Genomic DNA, 21768 nt, shown 5'->3' with positions numbered 1-21768 from the left:
TTTATAGCCCAGGTTGTAGTATGTATAGACAGACTGTTTTATAGCCCAGGTTGTAGTGTTTACACCTTACATTCAATATCTTACTGGCATTTTGTTATTACAGTAACAGAGGAATATGTGATTTGTCTTTGTGACTATTCTAGGCTGCCCATATTCTTTATGTTTTGGAGGAGAGAGTCCGTCAAGAAATCTTGGCACATTTACGTATGGTAGGATCTCCTATACCTGATGACGTTGATCTAGATAGATTGAATGACGAGTACATGTCAGCTGTAGAATCAAGGTAAGATAAAAGACAGTTTACATATTTCACAGTTTTTAATCATTAGACATTGTGTATGACATCTATTGCTGATAAACTTCATAAAGTATGAATAAGAGTTTGTATGATCTGATGTGAAGGGAGTCTGAATAGAATACATTATTAGAAGCAAAAACATTTGTGATGTGATCATAAAGAGCGCCCTCTATCAGGAAGTGAACAAGACTGACAGATTGCGATTAAAAGCTGTCAGCTCATTAACCGCGTCTTCTATCATAGAATAATCAAAGTAGACAGTTTACACAGACGTTTGACAAATGTAATGTACACGTCTGAAGTAGACAGTTTACACAAACGTTTGACAAATGTAATGTACTCACCTGAAGTAGACAGTTTACACAAACGTTTGACAAATGTAATGTACACATCTGAAGTAGACAGTTTACACAAACGTTTGACAAATGTAATGTACACGTCTGAAGTAGACAGTTTACACAAACGTTTGACAAATGTAATGTACTCACCTTAAGTAGACAGTTTACACAAACGTTTGACAAATGTAATGTACTCACCTGAAGTAGACAGTTTACACAAACGATTGACAAATGTAATGTACACGTCTGAAGTAGACAGTTTACACAGACGTTTGACAAATGTAATGTACTCACCTTAAGTAGACAGTTTACACAAACGTTTGACAAATGTAATGTACACGTCTGAAGTAGACAGTTTACACAAACGTTTGACAAATGTAATGTACTCACCTTAAGTAGACAGTTTACACAAACGTTTGACAAATGTAATGTACACGTCTGAAGTAGACAGTTTACACAGACGTTTGACAAATGTAATGTACTCACCTTAAGTAGACAGTTTACACAAACGTTTGACAAATGTAATGTACACGTCTGAAGTAGACAGTTTACACAAACTTTTGACAAATGTAATGTACTCACCTTAAGTAGACAGTTTACACAATCGTTTGACAAATGTAATGTACACACGCGCACGTCAACCAAACCAAGAAGTGAAACAATACTGCTGTGTATACACTCTTGGAGATTTTGGGGTGAATGGAAGGTAATTTCATGTAATTGATTTCCAAAATAACTTGCAAAGAAAATCAGATATACAACAATTACATGTAAGAGGAACTGTCTTATAAATTGTAGACCTGATGAATGTATCATCAACACAGACTCCAAAGTCAGAATGGATAGAAAATGGATACCATGCAATTTCATACTAATTTAAGAAGGGGAAAGTATAGCTAAAAATGAAAAGATTCCACAGCGCGAACTCTGTACTTCTTTGCAAACCAGGGATTTGGAAAAAGGAATGTAATATGAAATGCTGATAACTGTGATGGGAAAATACGTGTAAAAGCACAATTGTCATAGCCATGCTTGACTTGAATAAATTACACTGAGTTTCATCATTAGTGTCAATGCACCCTGTTATATTTATGGAATATTTTGAATATTCATTCAATGTCCCAACAACTAGTTTATACCCTGCATGGATCATGTAGCTGAAGCTTGAAGCTGTCAACTCATCAGCTGGAAACAGCCAGATCTAGTTGTACGTACATCAACAAACAATCAGGCCAGGTAAGGTATTGCATTGTATAATATTGATATTGCATGCATTTATACATTCTATGGTTAAAACTATGATGTTATAACTGCAGTTGAATATTATGATTAGTTTGTGTATAAATATGATACTATTAGGCAATAGGCAGTGTCTGTAATATTACCTGGTATATCAAAGTCTTGTAGCATGATTACTAAAAACAGACTCAAATTCAGATGTCTTCTAGTTTTCTGACCCAACCTGATTTATAGACCAATTTCTTCTAGTTCTGTATTTACATGCAAATCTGTGAACTCAGACTAAATGATACATCATTAAATTTGAGTGGCAGATAACACATTAAAGATTTATTAAATAGTTTAATATGTCACCTTAAATTTATCTTTAAATGTAATATCTCCCACTCAAATTTAATGTACATTTATAAAATATTGCCATATATTAACTCATTTCACCCATAAGGAATTCTAAATCAACTCATCCAGGTTCCAACACTTAACCATTTTTATTCACATTGCAATATTTTGGTATAGACATACAATCATATAAGTATGTTTTGGAGTTAAAAATACATGATTTCATTTGATATTTACCTACTCTGAAATTATGTTTCAGTGTTAAGTATGTATGTAAATATGCACTGATAACAGATAAAAAGATACATTTTTTGTCATTTTATAGGATAACAATAATAAGATTTGTAAAGTTGCCTGTGAAAGTGATACTATGTATATTTTACCCTGATCAATGTACCATCAATGCACAACTATAATATACTGGTATTTAGTTGAATTTATTTATTAGTTATGTCAACATTTTTCATTAATCAGGTCACTAAGCACAGAGGGTATTTACTATATCCCTGTACATTCAATCAATCGTTATTATATTCATCAACACACACACACACACACACACACACACACACACACACACACACACACACACACACACACACACACACACACACACACTAGCAGAGAGTGTTTCATATGGTACAATTCATGAAAGACTACATGAAACAATACAAGGGTCAAAAGTGAGTGAAGAGCATACAAGGTAAACAAGTATAAAAGCAAATTTCATCTGTTGCATGGAACTACTGGAGGGTACAACATATACATTGTAGCAGTGTTTCTTTAAAATAGTGCAAGGTCTAGATAATTGTATTCCATTATCATTTTAAAGACTTTTTCTTTATGTGAGATAATGGAAAAAGTAGAAGTATTGAAATTACAACTCTGGAACAAAATAATTCCCTCAGATCTGTGCTCCCTACATGAAACTAACAAGTCAAACCCATAATCTATTCCATTATTCTTGCATGAATGAAAACTCTTTCATTCATAGGTAGTCTTCGTTTACTTTTTATTCCTATTTCTACACCCAGATTATGATCACTTAGCCTACATTTCTCTTGAGAAATTTCTACATAGTGTAAAATTAAAGTAGTCATCAAACTTAAATGTATTCTTGAAAATCCTATAAGTACATAATATGTTACCGCTTCCAACTTTCCTTGCATTGAATAAATTGTTTCCCAAAACAATCAAACATTCATTAGACAATTTCTGCCATATTTTGTTGTTTAACCGATGATATGATTTAGCTTCAACTGATAACAGTCAGGGTAAAATCTGAGCATGTAGCTAAAATATGATCAACCATTTGAAACAGACGAGAATTAACTATTTCCTTTGTCTTCTGAATATATTCTGCAGTGATACACCATACTTTGCAAAGAATAGTGTAAATTTAAGTGGTCAAAATAGATACATAGAGCAAATCATTAGAAATAAGGTAAATGACTACATACTACTACTCAAATACCCAGAGTCATCCAATATATAAATCCACATTAATTACTCTATAATTCTATGATAATAGTCTGCACCCATCGTTTATGAAAATCGGCAAAATTCAACTTACATAAAAGTGACAACCAAATGTTATTCTTGACATTTTACAGAAACTTTAGTCCATACAAAAATACTGATTGGCATATTTTCTATATTTATTTCAGATCAGCAAAATTATGAGTGGTACAACTGGACAGCAAATATCGTCACTTTTGCTTCCGTAATGAACATCTGCTTGTACTAACTGACTGTAGGAGCAGTGTATGTAAGAGAAGAACAAACAGTAAAGAGACAGAAATCCAAATACTGAGGTCAATGATGGACATCTCAATACTGACTGCAGACAACCTGCCTTAGATCCTTGACCAGTCTTGTACCAACTTACATCTCAATACTGACTGCAGACAACCTGCCCTAGATCCTTGACCATTCTTGTACCAACTTACATCTCAATACTGACTGCAGACAACCTGCCCTAGATCCTTGACCAGTCTTGTACCAACTGACATCTCAATACTGACTGCAGACAACCTGCCTTAGATCCTTGACCATTCTTGTACCAACTGACATCTTAATACTGACTGCAGACAACCTGCCCTAGATCCTTGACCAGTCTTGTACCAACTGACATCTCAATACTGACTGCAGACAACCTGCCTTAGATCCTTGACCATTCTTGTACCAACTGACATCTCAATACTGACTGCAGACAACCTGCCCTAGATCCTTGACCATTCTTGTACCAACTGACATCTCAATACTGACTGCAGACAACCTGCCCTAGATCCTTGACCATTCTTGTACCAACTGACATCTCAATACTGACTGCAGGCAACCTGCCCTAGATCCTTGACCAGTCTTGTACCAACTTACATCTCAATATTGACTGCAGACAACCTGCCCTAGATCCTTGACCAGTCTTGTACCAACTGACATCTCAATACTGACTGCAGACAACCTGCCCTAGATCCTTGACCAGTCTTGTACCAACTGACATCTCAATACTGACTGCAGACAACCTGCCCTAGATCCTTGACCAGTCTTGTACCAACTTACATCTCAATACTGACTGCAGACAACCTGCCCTAGATCCTTGACCATTCTTGTACCAACTGACATCTCAATACTGACTGCAGACAACCTGCCTTAGATCCTTGACCATTCTTGTCCCAACTTACATCTCAATACTGACTGCAGACAACCTGCCTTAGATCCTTGACCATTCTTGTACCAACTGACATCTCAATACTGACTGCAGACAACCTGCCCTAGATCCTTGACCATTCTTGTACCAACTGACATCTCAATACTGACTGCAGACAACCTGCCCTAGATCCTTGACCATTCTTGTACCAACTGACATCTCAATACTGACTGCAGACAACCTGCCCTAGATCCTTGACCATTCTTGTACCAACTGACATCTCAATACTGACTGCAGACAACCTGCCCTAGATCCTTGACCATTCTTGTACCAACTGACATCTCAATACTGACTGCAGACAACCTGCCTTAGATCCTTGACCAGTCTTGTACCAACTGACATCTTAATACTGACTGCAGACAACCTGCCCTAGATCCTTGACCATTCTTGTACCAACTTACATCTCAATACTGACTGCAGACAACCTGCCCTATATCTTTGGCCAGTCTTGTACCAACTTACATCTCAATACTGACTGCAGACAACCTGCCCTAGATCCTTGACCATTCCTGTACCAACTGACATCTCAATACTGACTGCAGACAACCTGCCCTAGATCCTTGACCATTCTTGTACCAACTGACATCTCAATACTGACTGCAGACAACCTGCCCTAGATCCTTGACCATTCTTGTACCAACTGACATCTCAATACTGACTGCAGACAACCTGCCCCAGATCCTTGACCATTCTTGTACCAACTGACATCTCAATACTGACTGCAGACAACCTGCCTTAGATCCTTGACCAGTCTTGTACCAACTGACATCTTAATACTGACTGCAGACAACCTGCCCTAGATCCTTGACCATTCTTGTACCAACTTACATCTCAATACTGACTGCAGACAACCTGCCCTATATCTTTGGCCAGTCTTGTACCAACTTACATCTCAATACTGACTGCAGACAACCTGCCCTAGATCCTTGACCATTCCTGTACCAACTGACATCTCAATACTGACTGCAGACAACCTGCCTTAGATCCTTGACCATTCTTGTCCCAACTTACATCTCAATACTGACTGCAGACAACCTGCCTTAGATCCTTGACCATTCTTGTACCAACTGACATCTTAATACTGACTGCAGACAACCTGCCCCAGATCCTTGACCATTCTTGTACCAACTGACATCTCAATACTGACTGCAGACAACCTGCCCTAGATCCTTGACCATTCTTGTACCAACTTACATCTCAATACTGACTGCAGACAACTTGCCCCAGATCCTTGACCATTCTTGTACCAACTTACATCTCAATACTGACTGCAGACAACCTGCCTTAGATCCTTGACCAGTCTTGTACCAACTTACACCTCAATACTGACTGCAGACAACCTGCCTTAGATCCTTGACCATTCTTGTACCAACTTACATCTCAATACTGACTGCAGACAACCTGCCCTAGATCCTTGACCAGTCTTGTACCAACTGACATCTCAATACTGACTGCAGACAACCTGCCTTAGATCCTTGACCATTCTTGTACCAACTGACATCTCAATACTGACTGCAGACAACCTGCCTTAGATCCTTGACCATTCTTGTACCAACTTACATCTCAATACTGACTGCAGACAACCTGCCCTAGATCCTTGACCAGTCTTGTACCAACTTACATCTCAATACTGACTGCAGACAACCTGCCCTAGATCCTTGACCATTCTTGTACCAACTGACATCTCAATACTGACTGCAGACAACCTGCCCTAGATCCTTGACCATTCTTGTACCAACTGACATCTCAATACTGACTGCAGACAACCTGCCCCAGATCCTTGACCATTCTTGTACCAACTGACATCTCAATACTGACTGCAGACAACCTGCCTTAGATCCTTGACCAGTCTTGTACCAACTGACATCTTAATACTGACTGCAGACAACCTGCCCTAGATCCTTGACCATTCTTGTACCAACTTACATCTCAATACTGACTGCAGACAACCTGCCCTATATCTTTGGCCAGTCTTGTACCAACTTACATCTCAATACTGACTGCAGACAACCTGCCCTAGATCCTTGACCATTCCTGTACCAACTGACATCTCAATACTGACTGCAGACAACCTGCCTTAGATCCTTGACCATTCTTGTCCCAACTTACATCTCAATACTGACTGCAGACAACCTGCCTTAGATCCTTGACCATTCTTGTACCAACTTACATCTCAATACTGACTGCAGACAACTTGCCCCAGATCCTTGACCATTCTTGTACCAACTTACATCTCAATACTGACTGCAGACAACCTGCCTTAGATCCTTGACCAGTCTTGTACCAACTTACACCTCAATACTGACTGCAGACAACCTGCCCTAGATCCTTGACCATTCTTGTACCAACTTACATCTCAATACTGACTGCAGACAACTTGCCCCAGATCCTTGACCATTCTTGTACCAACTTACATCTCAATACTGACTGCAGACAACCTGCCTTAGATCCTTGACCAGTCTTGTACCAACTTACACCTCAATACTGACTGCAGACAACCTGCCTTAGATCCTTGACCATTCTTGTACCAACTGACATCTCAATACTGACTGCAGACAACCTGCCCTAGATCCTTGACCAGTCTTGTACCAACTGACATCTCAATACTGACTGCAGACAACCTGCCTTAGATCCTTGACCATTCTTGTACCAACTGACATCTCAATACTGACTGCAGACAACCTGCCTTAGATCCTTGACCATTCTTGTACCAACTTACATCTCAATACTGACTGCAGACAACCTGCCCTAGATCCTTGACCAGTCTTGTACCAACTTACATCTCAATACTGACTGCAGACAACCTGCCCTAGATCCTTGACCATTCTTGTACCAACTTACATCTCAATACTGACTGCAGACAACCTGCCCTACATCCTTGACCATTCTTGTACCAACTGACATCTCAATACTGACTGCAGACAACCTGCCCTAGATCCTTGACCATTCTTGTACCAACTGACATCTCAATACTGACTGCAGACAACCTGCCTTAGATCCTTGACCAGTCTTGTACCAACTGACATCTCAATACTGACTGCAGACAACCTGCCTTAGATCCTTGACCATTCTTGTCCCAACTTACATCTCAATACTGACTGCAGACAACCTGCCTTAGATCCTTGACCAGTCTTGTACCAACTTACATCTCAATACTGACTGCAGACAACCTGCATTAGATCCTTGACCATTCTTGTCCCAACTTACATCTCAATACTGACTGCAGGCAACCTGCCTTAGATCCTTGACCAGTCTTGTACCAAATGACATCTCAATACTGACTGCAGACAACCTGCCTTAGATCCTTGACCAGTCTTGTACCAACTTACACCTCAATACTGACTGCAGACAACCTGCCTTAAATCCTTGACCATTCTTGTACCAACTTACATCTCAATACTGACTGCAGACAACTTGCCCCAGATCCTTGACCATTCTTGTACCAACTTACATCTCAATACTGACTGCAGACAACCTGCCTTAGATCCTTGACCAGTCTTGTACCAACTTACACCTCAATACTGACTGCAGACAACCTGCCTTAGATCCTTGACCATTCTTGTACCAACTTACATCTCAATACTGACTGCAGACAACCTGCCCTAGATCCTTGACCAGTCTTGTACCAACTGACATCTCAATACTGACTGCAGACAACCTGCCTTAGATCCTTGACCATTCTTGTACCAACTGACATCTCAATACTGACTGCAGACAACCTGCCTTAGATCCTTGACCATTCTTGTACCAACTTACATCTCAATACTGACTGCAGACAACCTGCCCTAGATCCTTGACCAGTCTTGTACCAACTTACATCTCAATACTGACTGCAGACAACCTGCCCTAGATCCTTGACCATTCTTGTACCAACTGACATCTCAATACTGACTGCAGACAACCTGCCCTAGATCCTTGACCATTCTTGTACCAACTGACATCTCAATACTGACTGCAGACAACCTGCCCCAGATCCTTGACCATTCTTGTACCAACTGACATCTCAATACTGACTGCAGACAACCTGCCTTAGATCCTTGACCAGTCTTGTACCAACTGACATCTTAATACTGACTGCAGACAACCTGCCCTAGATCCTTGACCATTCTTGTACCAACTTACATCTCAATACTGACTGCAGACAACCTGCCCTATATCTTTGGCCAGTCTTGTACCAACTTACATCTCAATACTGACTGCAGACAACCTGCCCTAGATCCTTGACCATTCCTGTACCAACTGACATCTCAATACTGACTGCAGACAACCTGCCTTAGATCCTTGACCATTCTTGTCCCAACTTACATCTCAATACTGACTGCAGACAACCTGCCTTAGATCCTTGACCATTCTTGTACCAACTTACATCTCAATACTGACTGCAGACAACTTGCCCCAGATCCTTGACCATTCTTGTACCAACTTACATCTCAATACTGACTGCAGACAACCTGCCTTAGATCCTTGACCAGTCTTGTACCAACTTACACCTCAATACTGACTGCAGACAACCTGCCCTAGATCCTTGACCATTCTTGTACCAACTTACATCTCAATACTGACTGCAGACAACTTGCCCCAGATCCTTGACCATTCTTGTACCAACTTACATCTCAATACTGACTGCAGACAACCTGCCTTAGATCCTTGACCAGTCTTGTACCAACTTACACCTCAATACTGACTGCAGACAACCTGCCTTAGATCCTTGACCATTCTTGTACCAACTTACATCTCAATACTGACTGCAGACAACCTGCCCTAGATCCTTGACCAGTCTTGTACCAACTGACATCTCAATACTGACTGCAGACAACCTGCCTTAGATCCTTGACCATTCTTGTACCAACTGACATCTCAATACTGACTGCAGACAACCTGCCTTAGATCCTTGACCATTCTTGTACCAACTTACATCTCAATACTGACTGCAGACAACCTGCCCTAGATCCTTGACCAGTCTTGTACCAACTTACATCTCAATACTGACTGCAGACAACCTGCCCTAGATCCTTGACCATTCTTGTACCAACTTACATCTCAATACTGACTGCAGACAACCTGCCCTACATCCTTGACCATTCTTGTACCAACTGACATCTCAATACTGACTGCAGACAACCTGCCCTAGATCCTTGACCATTCTTGTACCAACTGACATCTCAATACTGACTGCAGACAACCTGCCTTAGATCCTTGACCAGTCTTGTACCAACTGACATCTCAATACTGACTGCAGACAACCTGCCTTAGATCCTTGACCATTCTTGTCCCAACTTACATCTCAATACTGACTGCAGACAACCTGCCTTAGATCCTTGACCAGTCTTGTACCAACTTACATCTCAATACTGACTGCAGACAACCTGCATTAGATCCTTGACCATTCTTGTCCCAACTTACATCTCAATACTGACTGCAGGCAACCTGCCTTAGATCCTTGACCAGTCTTGTACCAAATGACATCTCAATACTGACTGCAGACAACCTGCCTTAGATCCTTAACCATTCTTGTACCAACTTACATCTCAATACTGACTGCAGACAACCTGCCTTAAATCCTTGACCAGTCTTGTACCAACTGACATCTCAATACTGACTGCAGACAACCTGCCCTAGATCCTTGACCATTCTTGTACCAACTTACATCTCAATACTGACTGCAGACAACCTGCCTTAGATCCTTGACCAGTCTTGTACCAAATGACATCTCAATACTGACTGCAGACAACCTGCCTTAGATCCTTAACCATTCTTGTACCAACTTACATCTCAATACTGACTGCAGACAACCTGCCTTAAATCCTTGACCAGTCTTGTACCAACTGACATCTCAATACTGACTGCAGACAACCTGCCCTAGATCCTTGACCATTCTTGTACCAACTTACATCTCAATACTGACTGCAGACAACCTGCCTTAGATCCTTGACCATTCTTGTACCAACTGACATCTCAATACTGACTGCAGACAACCTGCCTTAAATCCTTGACCATTCTTGTACCAACTGACATCTCAATACTGACTGCAGACAACCTGCCCTAGATCCTTGACCATTCTTGTACCAACTTACATCTCAATACTGACTGCAGACAACCTGCCTTAGATCCTTGACCATTCTTGTACCAACTTACATCTCAATACTGACTGCAGACAACCTGCCTTAGATCCTTGACCATTCTTGTACCAACTTACATCTCAATACTGACTGCAGACAACCTGCCTTAGATCCTTGACCATTCTTGTACCAACTTACATCTCAATACTGACTGCAGACAACCTGCCTTAGATCCTTGACCATTCTTGTACCAACTTACATCTCAATACTGAATAAACATAACAGATTGTTTATATTTGCCTGTCTGCAGCGTGTATATCTGTGTGTGTGTATGTGTGTGTGTGTGTGTGTGTGTGTGTGTGTATGTGTGTGTGTATGTGTGTGTATGTGTGTGTGTGTGTGTGTGTGTGTGTGTGTATTATAAGATAACTTAATGAAGACTTTTATGTGAACAAATAATGTTTATTAAAAACAATGTAAAAATCAGTAACAAAACTTCATAATTTCACTGGGGTTGTCAGCGGTTAGCTCGTACGCCTCTTACCTCTGCAGTCTGGGTTTGAACCCGCCTGGTGTCGGCTGGGTTTGATTTAAAATTTAACCAGGTCTGTATGTAAGAAGGGTGATACTCAGTTTGACCCTGCCGAACAACGCAGGTTTTCCCTGGGTACTCCGGTTTCCTCCTGCTTCTTCAACACTAGGGCACTAGGGCGCTGTTCTTGCGGCGACCATTCAACAAATTTCCGAATTTATTTGGATGAATAAAGATTATTATTATTATTATTATTATTATTATACCAACAAAACAAGTTTCATCAACTTCATTAATCTCCTTATTGTTGATGTACAGGCTTCCACAAAGGTCAACTTTCCCTTTTGTAGCTTCTAAAGACAATGTAGTTTGTTTTGAGATGGTTAATCGTGAGTTTGTTTGCATTACACCATGTTACAACTTTACTGAGGTGTAAATCAACCATGTTTAAATTTATTAGCGCCCCCCCCCCCCCCCAGCATAGCCCGACAGGGGCTTCTACGTAGGGTCCCGTCCATCTGTCCATCTGTCCTTCCATGTCCACCTCTATCTCCAATATGCATGCACCAATTTCAACCAAACCTGGTACAAATGTCAGATGTTATAGAAGACATATGCATGTCACTTGGTTTCACAACCCTCATGACAAAAGTGAAATGGAAGCCATATATGTCATAAATAATCACACTTTGGCCAATAACTCTTAATTTTTATGTGTATCCCATATCAATATCAGGTTATTACATAGAAATAATCAAACAGATCTTTATGTGTATCCCATATCAATATCAGGATATTACATAGAAATAATCAAACAGATCTTTGTGTTTATCCCATATCAATATCACGTTATTACATAGAAATAATCAAACAGATCTTTATGTGTATCCCATATCAATATCAGGTTATTACATAGAAATAATCAAACAGATCTTTGTGTTTATCCCATATCAATATCAGGTTATTACATAGAAATAATCAAACAGATCTTTATATGTATCCCATATCAATATCAGGTTATTACATAGAAATAATCAAACAGATCTTTATATGTATCCCATAGCAATATCAGGTTATCACATAGAAATAATCAAACAGATCTTTATGTGTATCCCATATCAATATCAGGTTATCACATAGAAATAATCAAACAGATCTTTATGTGTATCCCATATCAATATCAGGATATTACATAGAAATAATCAAAGAGATCTTTATGTGTATCCCATATCAATATCACGTTATTACATAGAAATAATCAAACAGATCTTTGTGTGTATCCCATATCAATATCACGTTATTACATAGAAATAATCAAAGAGATCTTTATGTGTATCCCATATCAATATCAGGTTATCACATAGAAATAATCAAACAGATCTTTGTGTGTATCCCATATCAATATCACGTTATTACATAGAAATAATCAAACAGATCTTTATGTCTATCCCATATCAATATCAAGTTATTACATAGAAATAATCAAACAGATCTTTATGTGTATCCCATAGCAATATCAGGTTATTACATAGAAATAATCAAACAGATCTTTATGTGTATCCCATATCAATATCAGGTTATTACATAGAAATAATCAAACAGATCTTTATGTGTATCCCATATCAATATCACGTTATCACATAGAAATAATCAAACAGATCTTTATGTGTATCCCATATCAACATCAGGATATTACATAGAAATAATCAAACAGATCTTTGTGTGTATCACACATCAATATCAGGTTATTACATAGAAATAATCAAAGAGATCTTTATGTGTATCCCATATCAATATCACGTTATCACATAGAAATAATCAAACACATCTTTATGTGTATCCCATATCAATATCAGGATATTACATAGAAATAATCAAACAGAACTTATGTGTATCACACATCAATATCAGGATATTACATAGAAATAATCAAACAGATCTTTATGTGTATCCCATATCAATATCAGGTTATTACATAGAAATAATCAAACAGAACTTATGTGTATCACACATCAATATCAGGATATCACATAGAAATAATCAAACAGATCTTTATGTGTATCCCATAGCAATATCAGGATATTACATAGAAATAATCAAACAGAACTTTATGTGTATCACACATCAATATCAGGATATTACATAGAAATAATCAAACAGATCTTTGTGTGTATCCCATATCAATATCAGGTTATTACATAGAAATAATCAAAGAGATCTTTATGTGTATCCCATAGCAATATCAGGTTATTACATAGAAATAATCAAACAGATCTTTATGTGTATCCCATATCAATATCACGTTATCACATAGAAATAATCAAACAGATCTTTATGTGTATCCCATAGCAATATCAGGATATTACATAGAAATAATCAAACAGAACTTTATGTGTATCACACATCAATATCAGGATATTACATAGAAATAATCAAACAGATCTTTATGTGTATCCCATATCAATATCAGGATATTACATAGAAATAATCAAACAGAACTTTATGTGTATCACACATCAATATCACGTTATTACATAGAAATAATCAAACAGATCTTTATGTGTAACCCATATCAATATCAAGTTATTACATAGAAATAATCAAACAGATCTTTGTGTTTATCCCATATCAATATCAGGTTATTACATAGAAATAATCAAAGAGATCTTTATGTGTATCCCATATCAATATCAGGATATTACATAGAAATAATCAAACACATCTTTATGTGTATCCCATATCAATATCACGTTATTACATAGAAATAATCAAACAGATCTTTATGTGTATCCCATATCAATATCACGTTATTACATAGAAATAATCAAACACATCTTTATGTGTATCCCATATCAATATCAGGTTATTACATAGAAATAATCAAACACATCTTTGTGTGTATCCCATATCAATATCAAGTTATTACATAGAAATAATCAAACAGATCTTTATGTGTATCCCATATCAATATCAGGTTATTACATAGAAATAATCAAACAGATCTTTATGTGTATCCCATATCAATATCAGGATATTACATAGAAATAATCAAAGAGATCTTTATGTGTATCACACATCAATATCAGGTTATTACATAGAAATAATCAAACAGATCTTTATGTGTATCACACATCAATATCAGGTTATTACATAGAAATAATCAAACAGATCTTTATGTGTATCCCATATCAATATCAGGTTATTACATAGAAATAATCAAACAGATCTTTGTGTGTATCCCATATCAATATCAGGTTATTACATAGAAATAATCAAACAGATCTTTGTGTGTATCCCATATCAATATCAGGATATTACATAGAAATAATCAAACAGATCTTTATGTGTATCCCATATCAATATCAGGATATTACATAGAAATAATCAAACAGATCTTTATGTTTATCCCATATCAATATCAAGTTATTACATAGAAATAATCAAACAGATCTTTATGTGTATCCCATATCAATATCAGGATATTACATAGAAATAATCAAAGAGATCTTTGTGTGTATCCCATATCAATATCAGGTTATTACATAGAAATAATCAAACAGAACTTTATGTGTATCCCATATCAATATCAGGATATTACATAGAAATAATCAAAGAGATCTTTATGTGTATCCCATATCAATATCAGGTTATCACATAGAAATAATCAAACAGATCTTTATGTGTATCCCATATCAATATCAGGTTATTACATAGAAATAATCAAACAGATCTTTGTGTTTATCCCATATCAATATCACGTTATTACATAGAAATAATCAAACAGATCTTTATGTGTATCCCATATCAATATCAGGATATTACATAGAAATAATCAAACAGATCTTTATGTGTATCCCATATCAATATCAAGTCATTACATAGAAATAATCAAACAGATCTTTCTGTGTATCCCATAGCAATATCAGGTTATTACATAGAAATAATCAAACAGATCTTTGTGTTTATCCCATATCAATATCAGGTTAATACATAGAAATAATCAAACAGATCTTTATGTGTATCCCATATCAATATCACGTTATTACATAGAAATAATCAAACAGATCTTTGTGTTTATCCCATATCAATATCAGGTTATCACATAGAAATAATCAAACAGATCTTTATGTGTATCCCATATCAATATCAGGTTATTACATAGAAATAATCAAACAGAACTTTATGTGTATCCCATATCAATATCAGGTTATCACATAGAAATAATCAAACAGATCTTTATGTGTATCCCATATCAATATCAGGTTATTACATAGAAATAATCAAACAGATCTTTGTGTGTATCCCATATCAATATCAGGTTATTACATAGAAATAATCAAACAGATCTTTATGTGTATCCCATATCAATATCAGGTTATTACATAGAAATAATCAAACAGATCTTTGTGTGTATCCCATATCAATATCAGGTTATTACATAGAAATAATCAAACAGATCTTTGTGTTTATCCCATATCAATATCAGGTTATCACATAGAAATAATCAAACAGATCTTTATGTGTATCCCATATCAATATCAGGTTATTACATAGAAATAATCAAACAGATCTTTATGTGTATCCCATATCAATATCACGTTATTACATAGAAATAATCAAACAGATCTTTATGTGTATCCCATATCAATATCAAGTCATTACATAGAAATAATCAAACACATCTTTATGTGTATCCCATATCAATATCAGGATATTACATAGAAATAATCAAACAGATCTTTGTGTGTATCCCATATCAATATCAGGTTATTACATAGAAATAATCAAACAGATCTTTATGTGTATCCCATATCAATATCAGGTTATTACATAGAAATAATCAAACAGATCTTTGTGTGTATCCCATATCAATATCAGGTTATTACATAGAAATAATCAAACAGATCTTTGTGTTTATCCCATATCAATATCAGGTTATTACATAGAAATAATCAAACAGATCTTTGTGTGTATCCCATATCAATATCAGGTTATTACATAGAAATAATCAAACAGATCTTTATGTGTATCCCATATCAATATCAAGTCATTAGGGCGGCCCTTTTTATTTTTCTGTTTCTCATCTCCCGACCGACCCTAATTTGCAGCTCCGACATCAGAAAAAAAAAAGGTTTTTTTTATTTCCGACCGACCCCTGAGCACAGCAAAATTGTAAGGTTCCCCATGGCGTCTTAGGCCAGTTCAGCCGAGGCCACGACCTTGCGACATTGGCCCCCTAAAATTACAAATGAAGCAATAATTTTCCCACCTTGCGTCGCTTTGGCGCATTCATTTTACGGTAGACATCAAAATTATCTAAGTCCACGGCCGGACCAGGCCAGGCTCTGACTCGACGTGGATCCCACAAGAAGTATACTGAGGGAAAGTTTTGTTGACATCATATAAGATACAGTGACAACGCGCAGTTCTATTGTTAACATAAAAATGCCACAAAAAAATCAACTTTGATAAACTTAATCTACAAATTAAAACATTAGAGGGAGTAGATGAGACGTCGAAATGGACGTCTCTCGTCACATGTTTTGTCTACTGTCACTGTCGTGACCTCTGACCTAATCACTGACGTGTGCGAAACACTGAACTTGCTACCGGAAGATCTATCTGCCATGCCACAGCTCAGAAGCCTTCGTGAACCAAATTTATGGGACAGGTTGTGATTTTCATTTGTTGATGGGTTAAATTAAATGTCATATTGAGTACATGTGTATTTTGATTCCGAAAAAGCTGTGTTAGGGGATCGTGTTGCATGATGTTGACAGTGCTAGTGACACATGTGAATGTTGGGCACTGAATCAATGCGTAATCACTGGCATGGCCACTATAGACGGCCGATGCATGTGCGCCCGGTCAGACATGAAGAACGAACTTGTTGTGCAAATCAGAAAAAAATTAATGTAATATTTACAGAGCATCCCAACTTTGACTTTGTTGATAGTTTTAGTTAAAGATTCAAGTTCTGAGTTTCAAGGACACCTAATGTCAGCTTTCCGTATCATTGCAAGTTTACGGTACGTAACTATGCTGTCATTTGATATAGCAGGACCAAATCATGATACACAGCCATGGTAACGGTTAATTAATAAAAAATAAATTATTTTAAAGTTTGTTTGACTATTATTTGTAAGTTTTTCGTTCACATTTGGTACTTTTTAAAGTCAGGGATTTTTTTTCTTCAAAATGTCATGAATTTGAAGAGGGAATGATAAACACAGCAGTGTACTAACAATTTTAAAAATGAAACAAGTGGTTACAAGTTTAGGATTTCTCAAAGTTTTTATTCAATCATATGTTCACTGTGACTTATTTTGAAGTTGTTCATTGTCCTTGTCTGAAAAAAGGGTATTATAAATTTTAGCACTGCTATTCATTGATATTCAGATTAAAAATTGTGACTACCTGGCTGTCCAATCTTTCTAAACAATATATCATATATATATATATATATATATATATATATATATATATATATATATATATATATATATATATATATATATATATATATATATATATATATATATATATATATATATATATATATATATATATATATATATATATATATATATATATATATATATATATATATATATATAACTTAAAATTACATAATCTTAATTGCCTTCTTTTTCTAAGGTGTAATGTGTAGTACACAATTTTCAAAAAATAGCTTACTGGGAACTGTTATTATGAATGGAATTTTTTTATGTAGTTAGGTAATGGTCTATACGAAATGTAATATCTCAGACCACAGTATCTCCATAGTGGTCTGAGATAATTTATATGAATATTTCATAGACAATAATAATTGACCCCACTCCCTGTCAAATGACACCACTTTTTGGAACCAAGGGGCCTGTGTCCCCACTTGTTGGAAACCTTGGCAGAACACCGCCGTCTAAGCCCCCCCCTCTCACCCATCCATCCACCCAACCCCTTTGTTACGTCAGAGCAGCATGTGTCTTTCATCATGGCAGAAGCTGTTGAGGTTTGATGAGGGACAGGGCTCAAAATTAATACTGTCACGCAGTACATTTTGCTGCAATGTAATAATAGCTCAGAATATTTCCATCATTTTCAAAATTATGCTTAAAATTGGTAAAAGTCATACTGCATTCCTAATTTCTTGACCAGTTTTTAGCTTTAAATCAGTTGTATTATCAGGGAAATGACCGACTCCATAGCGTTTCATGACCCATGACATGCATGACCTTTGAAGACATTCCGATGTTTACATTATTACTTTTAATTACTTTTAAACAGTAAATCCCAAAGGGGTTCTGAGTTCTAGAAATGTTTACATGTTAGCTGGTGGATTATTTTGACAAGTTCACACTGAAGAAAAATGTTTCATGATGTTATCATCCTGATGGGTGTATATCTGTAGCCATGAACTATTGTGTGATTTTATCAGGAGTACTAATACATTCGCCCTATTAATCAAAATTATGCTTAAAATCAGGATGATAAGTATTTAATCATCTTCTTACAAAGTTGTTCTACAGACTTGTCAACCTTGCTAAAATGAAGGAAAGAGACTTGTAACAAGGAATTCAATAAAGAGAAGAGAAATGAAGTTGTATAGAGACTAACAGGACAGAAAGGACAGAGAATAGAACTGAAAAAATACATTTTTTTTCTTGCCCCCCTTTTTTTTTTATTTCGCCCGCCCGACCCGCCTGACTATTCCATTGGAGATGAGAAACAAAAAAAAAAAAAACCTCACCCTTACATAGAAATAATCAAACAGATCTTTATGTGTAACCCATATCAATATCAGGATATTACATAGAAATAATCAAACAGATCTTTATGTGTATCCCATATCAATATCAGGTTATTACATAGAAATAATCAAACAGATCTTTATGTGTAACCCATATCAATATCAGGATATTACATAGAAATAATCAAACAGATCTTTATGTGTATCCCATAGCAATATCAGGTTATTACATAGAAATAATCAAACAGATCTTTATGTGTATCCCATATCAATATCACGTTATTACATAGAAATAATCAAACAGATCTTTATGTGTAACCCATATCAATATCAGGATATTACATAGAAATATTGATAGTTTAAAACTTATGTTTGAAGACATCATCAAGTCCAAATTTGCTATTATTGGTATATCTGAGGTTTGGGATACCAGTAATTTGAATATTTGTAATCTACACGATTACACATTTGAATGTAAGTCTTGTGATGTGGGTAGGGTGGAGGGTTAAGGTTGGAGGGGTAAGGGTGGAGGGATATGGGTGGAGGGGTAAGGGTGGAGGGGTATGGGTGGAGGGGTAAGGGTGTTTTTATTTTCTAACTCTATTTTTGTACACTTACTTTTGGCGATTGTTTTAGTCACTTACTCAAAATTTTGTCATTACTCATGCTGAGTCCCTCTGGTTGGAAGTAAACATCAATAACTCCAAAACAATAGTTGGCATCATATACAGGAAGCCAAACACTGATATTAATGAAGTTCATAGCAGTTTACTTTAATAGACAAATGAATATCAAGAAGTTATGCAAATATGCCTAGCAACAAGACCATGCCCGTAGCAACAGCCAAATGATAATGTATATTGCAAAGATAACGGATTAATATACAAATGGATAAGCTTTGAAAAAATGTATGCAAATATACCTAGCAACCATGACCCCACCCATAGCAACAGCCAAATGATCACGTATTTTGGAAAGATAACATCAGGGATTCATAGACAAGTGAATGAATATACAAAAAATGTATGCAGATATGTCTAGCAACATGACCACTCCCATAGCAAAGATAACAACAGGGTTGGATAGGCAACTGGATAGTCATTCAGCAAATGAACACCTATACCTAGCATGGATCAGCATGTGGGTAAACATTTTTAAAAACTGTACAGTTGTGCTACAACACCATTGGCACTATTTTTTTCTCATATTTTGCATTGCTTAGAAACGTGTCCTCCCCACTTGCGTTGTTAGTTACAAGTCACTTACAGTGGTAATCTTGCAGGGAGTCACTTCAGTGGCCATGGAAAGTATGAGTGCATGCACAGATTTTGTAGTGCATGACACTATCGTCAAGTTAGCATCTTATCTTTCATTGAGAAAAGTATGAATGCCAAACTCTTAAAATTGCGGCCAGACTTTAAAAAAAAACTGAAGGTGTTTTTGCGTATAAATGATTTTAGAGGGATGAAAATAACTCTTTCATTTTGGTTGTGGAAAAGAGCAGAAAACATATTTTAGTTGATGAAAATGAAATATATCTATGTGTTATTATGGGGCGAATGTTTATTTTGAATGTTATTTTCTAGCTCTATTTTTGTACACTTACTTTTGGCGATTGTTTTAGTCATTTACATCCAAAGTGCTTTCTTTTGACCACCCCTGTGTGAACAATCGACGAACCATTGTGCAACTATGCGCATAACTTTGCATAGTGGATTTGCAGTTTACATGCAGTAAACTCATGGCTTTTCAACAGCACCCTCTATCATGGAGTGAACAAGACTGACAGTTTACAATCACAAGCTCTCAGCTTATCAACAGCGTCCTCTATCATGGAGAGTGAACAAAACTGACAGTTTGCAATCACATGATCTCAGCTTATCAATAGTGCCCTCTATCATGGAGAGTGAACAAAACTGACAGTTTGCAATCACATGATCTCAGCTTATCAATAGCGCCCTCTATCATGGAGAGTGAACAAAACTGACAGTTTGCAATCACATGATCTCAGCTTATCAAAAATATGTTGAGTGAATTTGTGATTTTGTCCTTTGAAATAGCCCTAACTTTACCAGTACACTTTACCAGTACACTACATAGTTGAGAATCGTAGTACAAAACTGCCGTATACCTGTATGATATCTATAGGTGACAGTGAAATGTACAGATAAAAGACTTACTCTGTTTTATCATAAAACCACGGTTGAAATACAATGTTCAAGAATTTTAATATTGTTTTTCTCTGTTTTCTATTCAGTACAAGTGGTTCAGATAGCTCAGCAGATGATGGATTGCCAGTTCATTTACTTGCCATTGCACCCAAGGTAACACACTTTTTTTAGCTCCCATATGGGAGGTAATGTTGTGGCGATGTATGTCTGTCTGTCTGTCTGTCTGTCTGTCGGTCTGTCGGTCTGTCGGTGTGTGTCTATGCTGAAATTTTGTTCCACTGATATCTCAAGAAGTACTGAAGCAAATATTCTGCAATTTACTAAGTGGCATTGTCAGA

The 21768-nt window shown here is 36.6% G+C and overlaps 1 protein-coding gene across 1 annotated transcript in view; it reads left to right on the top strand.

Moving 5' to 3' along the window:
* LOC144448602 (cytosolic carboxypeptidase 2-like) overlaps window positions 1-21768 on the top strand; it is a 211183-nt gene that overhangs the window by 107143 nt on the left and 82272 nt on the right. Inside the window, exons 18-19 of the mRNA XM_078138878.1 lie at window positions 144-283; window positions 21517-21583. Coding sequence (XP_077995004.1) covers window positions 144-283; window positions 21517-21583 — 207 coding nt within the window. The remainder of the gene's footprint in view (window positions 1-143; window positions 284-21516; window positions 21584-21768) is intronic.

The sequence above is a fragment of the Glandiceps talaboti genome, chromosome 17, assembly GCF_964340395.1.
Source record: "Glandiceps talaboti chromosome 17, keGlaTala1.1, whole genome shotgun sequence".
Lineage (NCBI taxonomy): Eukaryota > Metazoa > Hemichordata > Enteropneusta > Spengelidae > Glandiceps > Glandiceps talaboti.
Note: the sequence above shows the minus strand (reverse complement) of the source record. Positions and strands in the feature narration are given on the sequence as shown.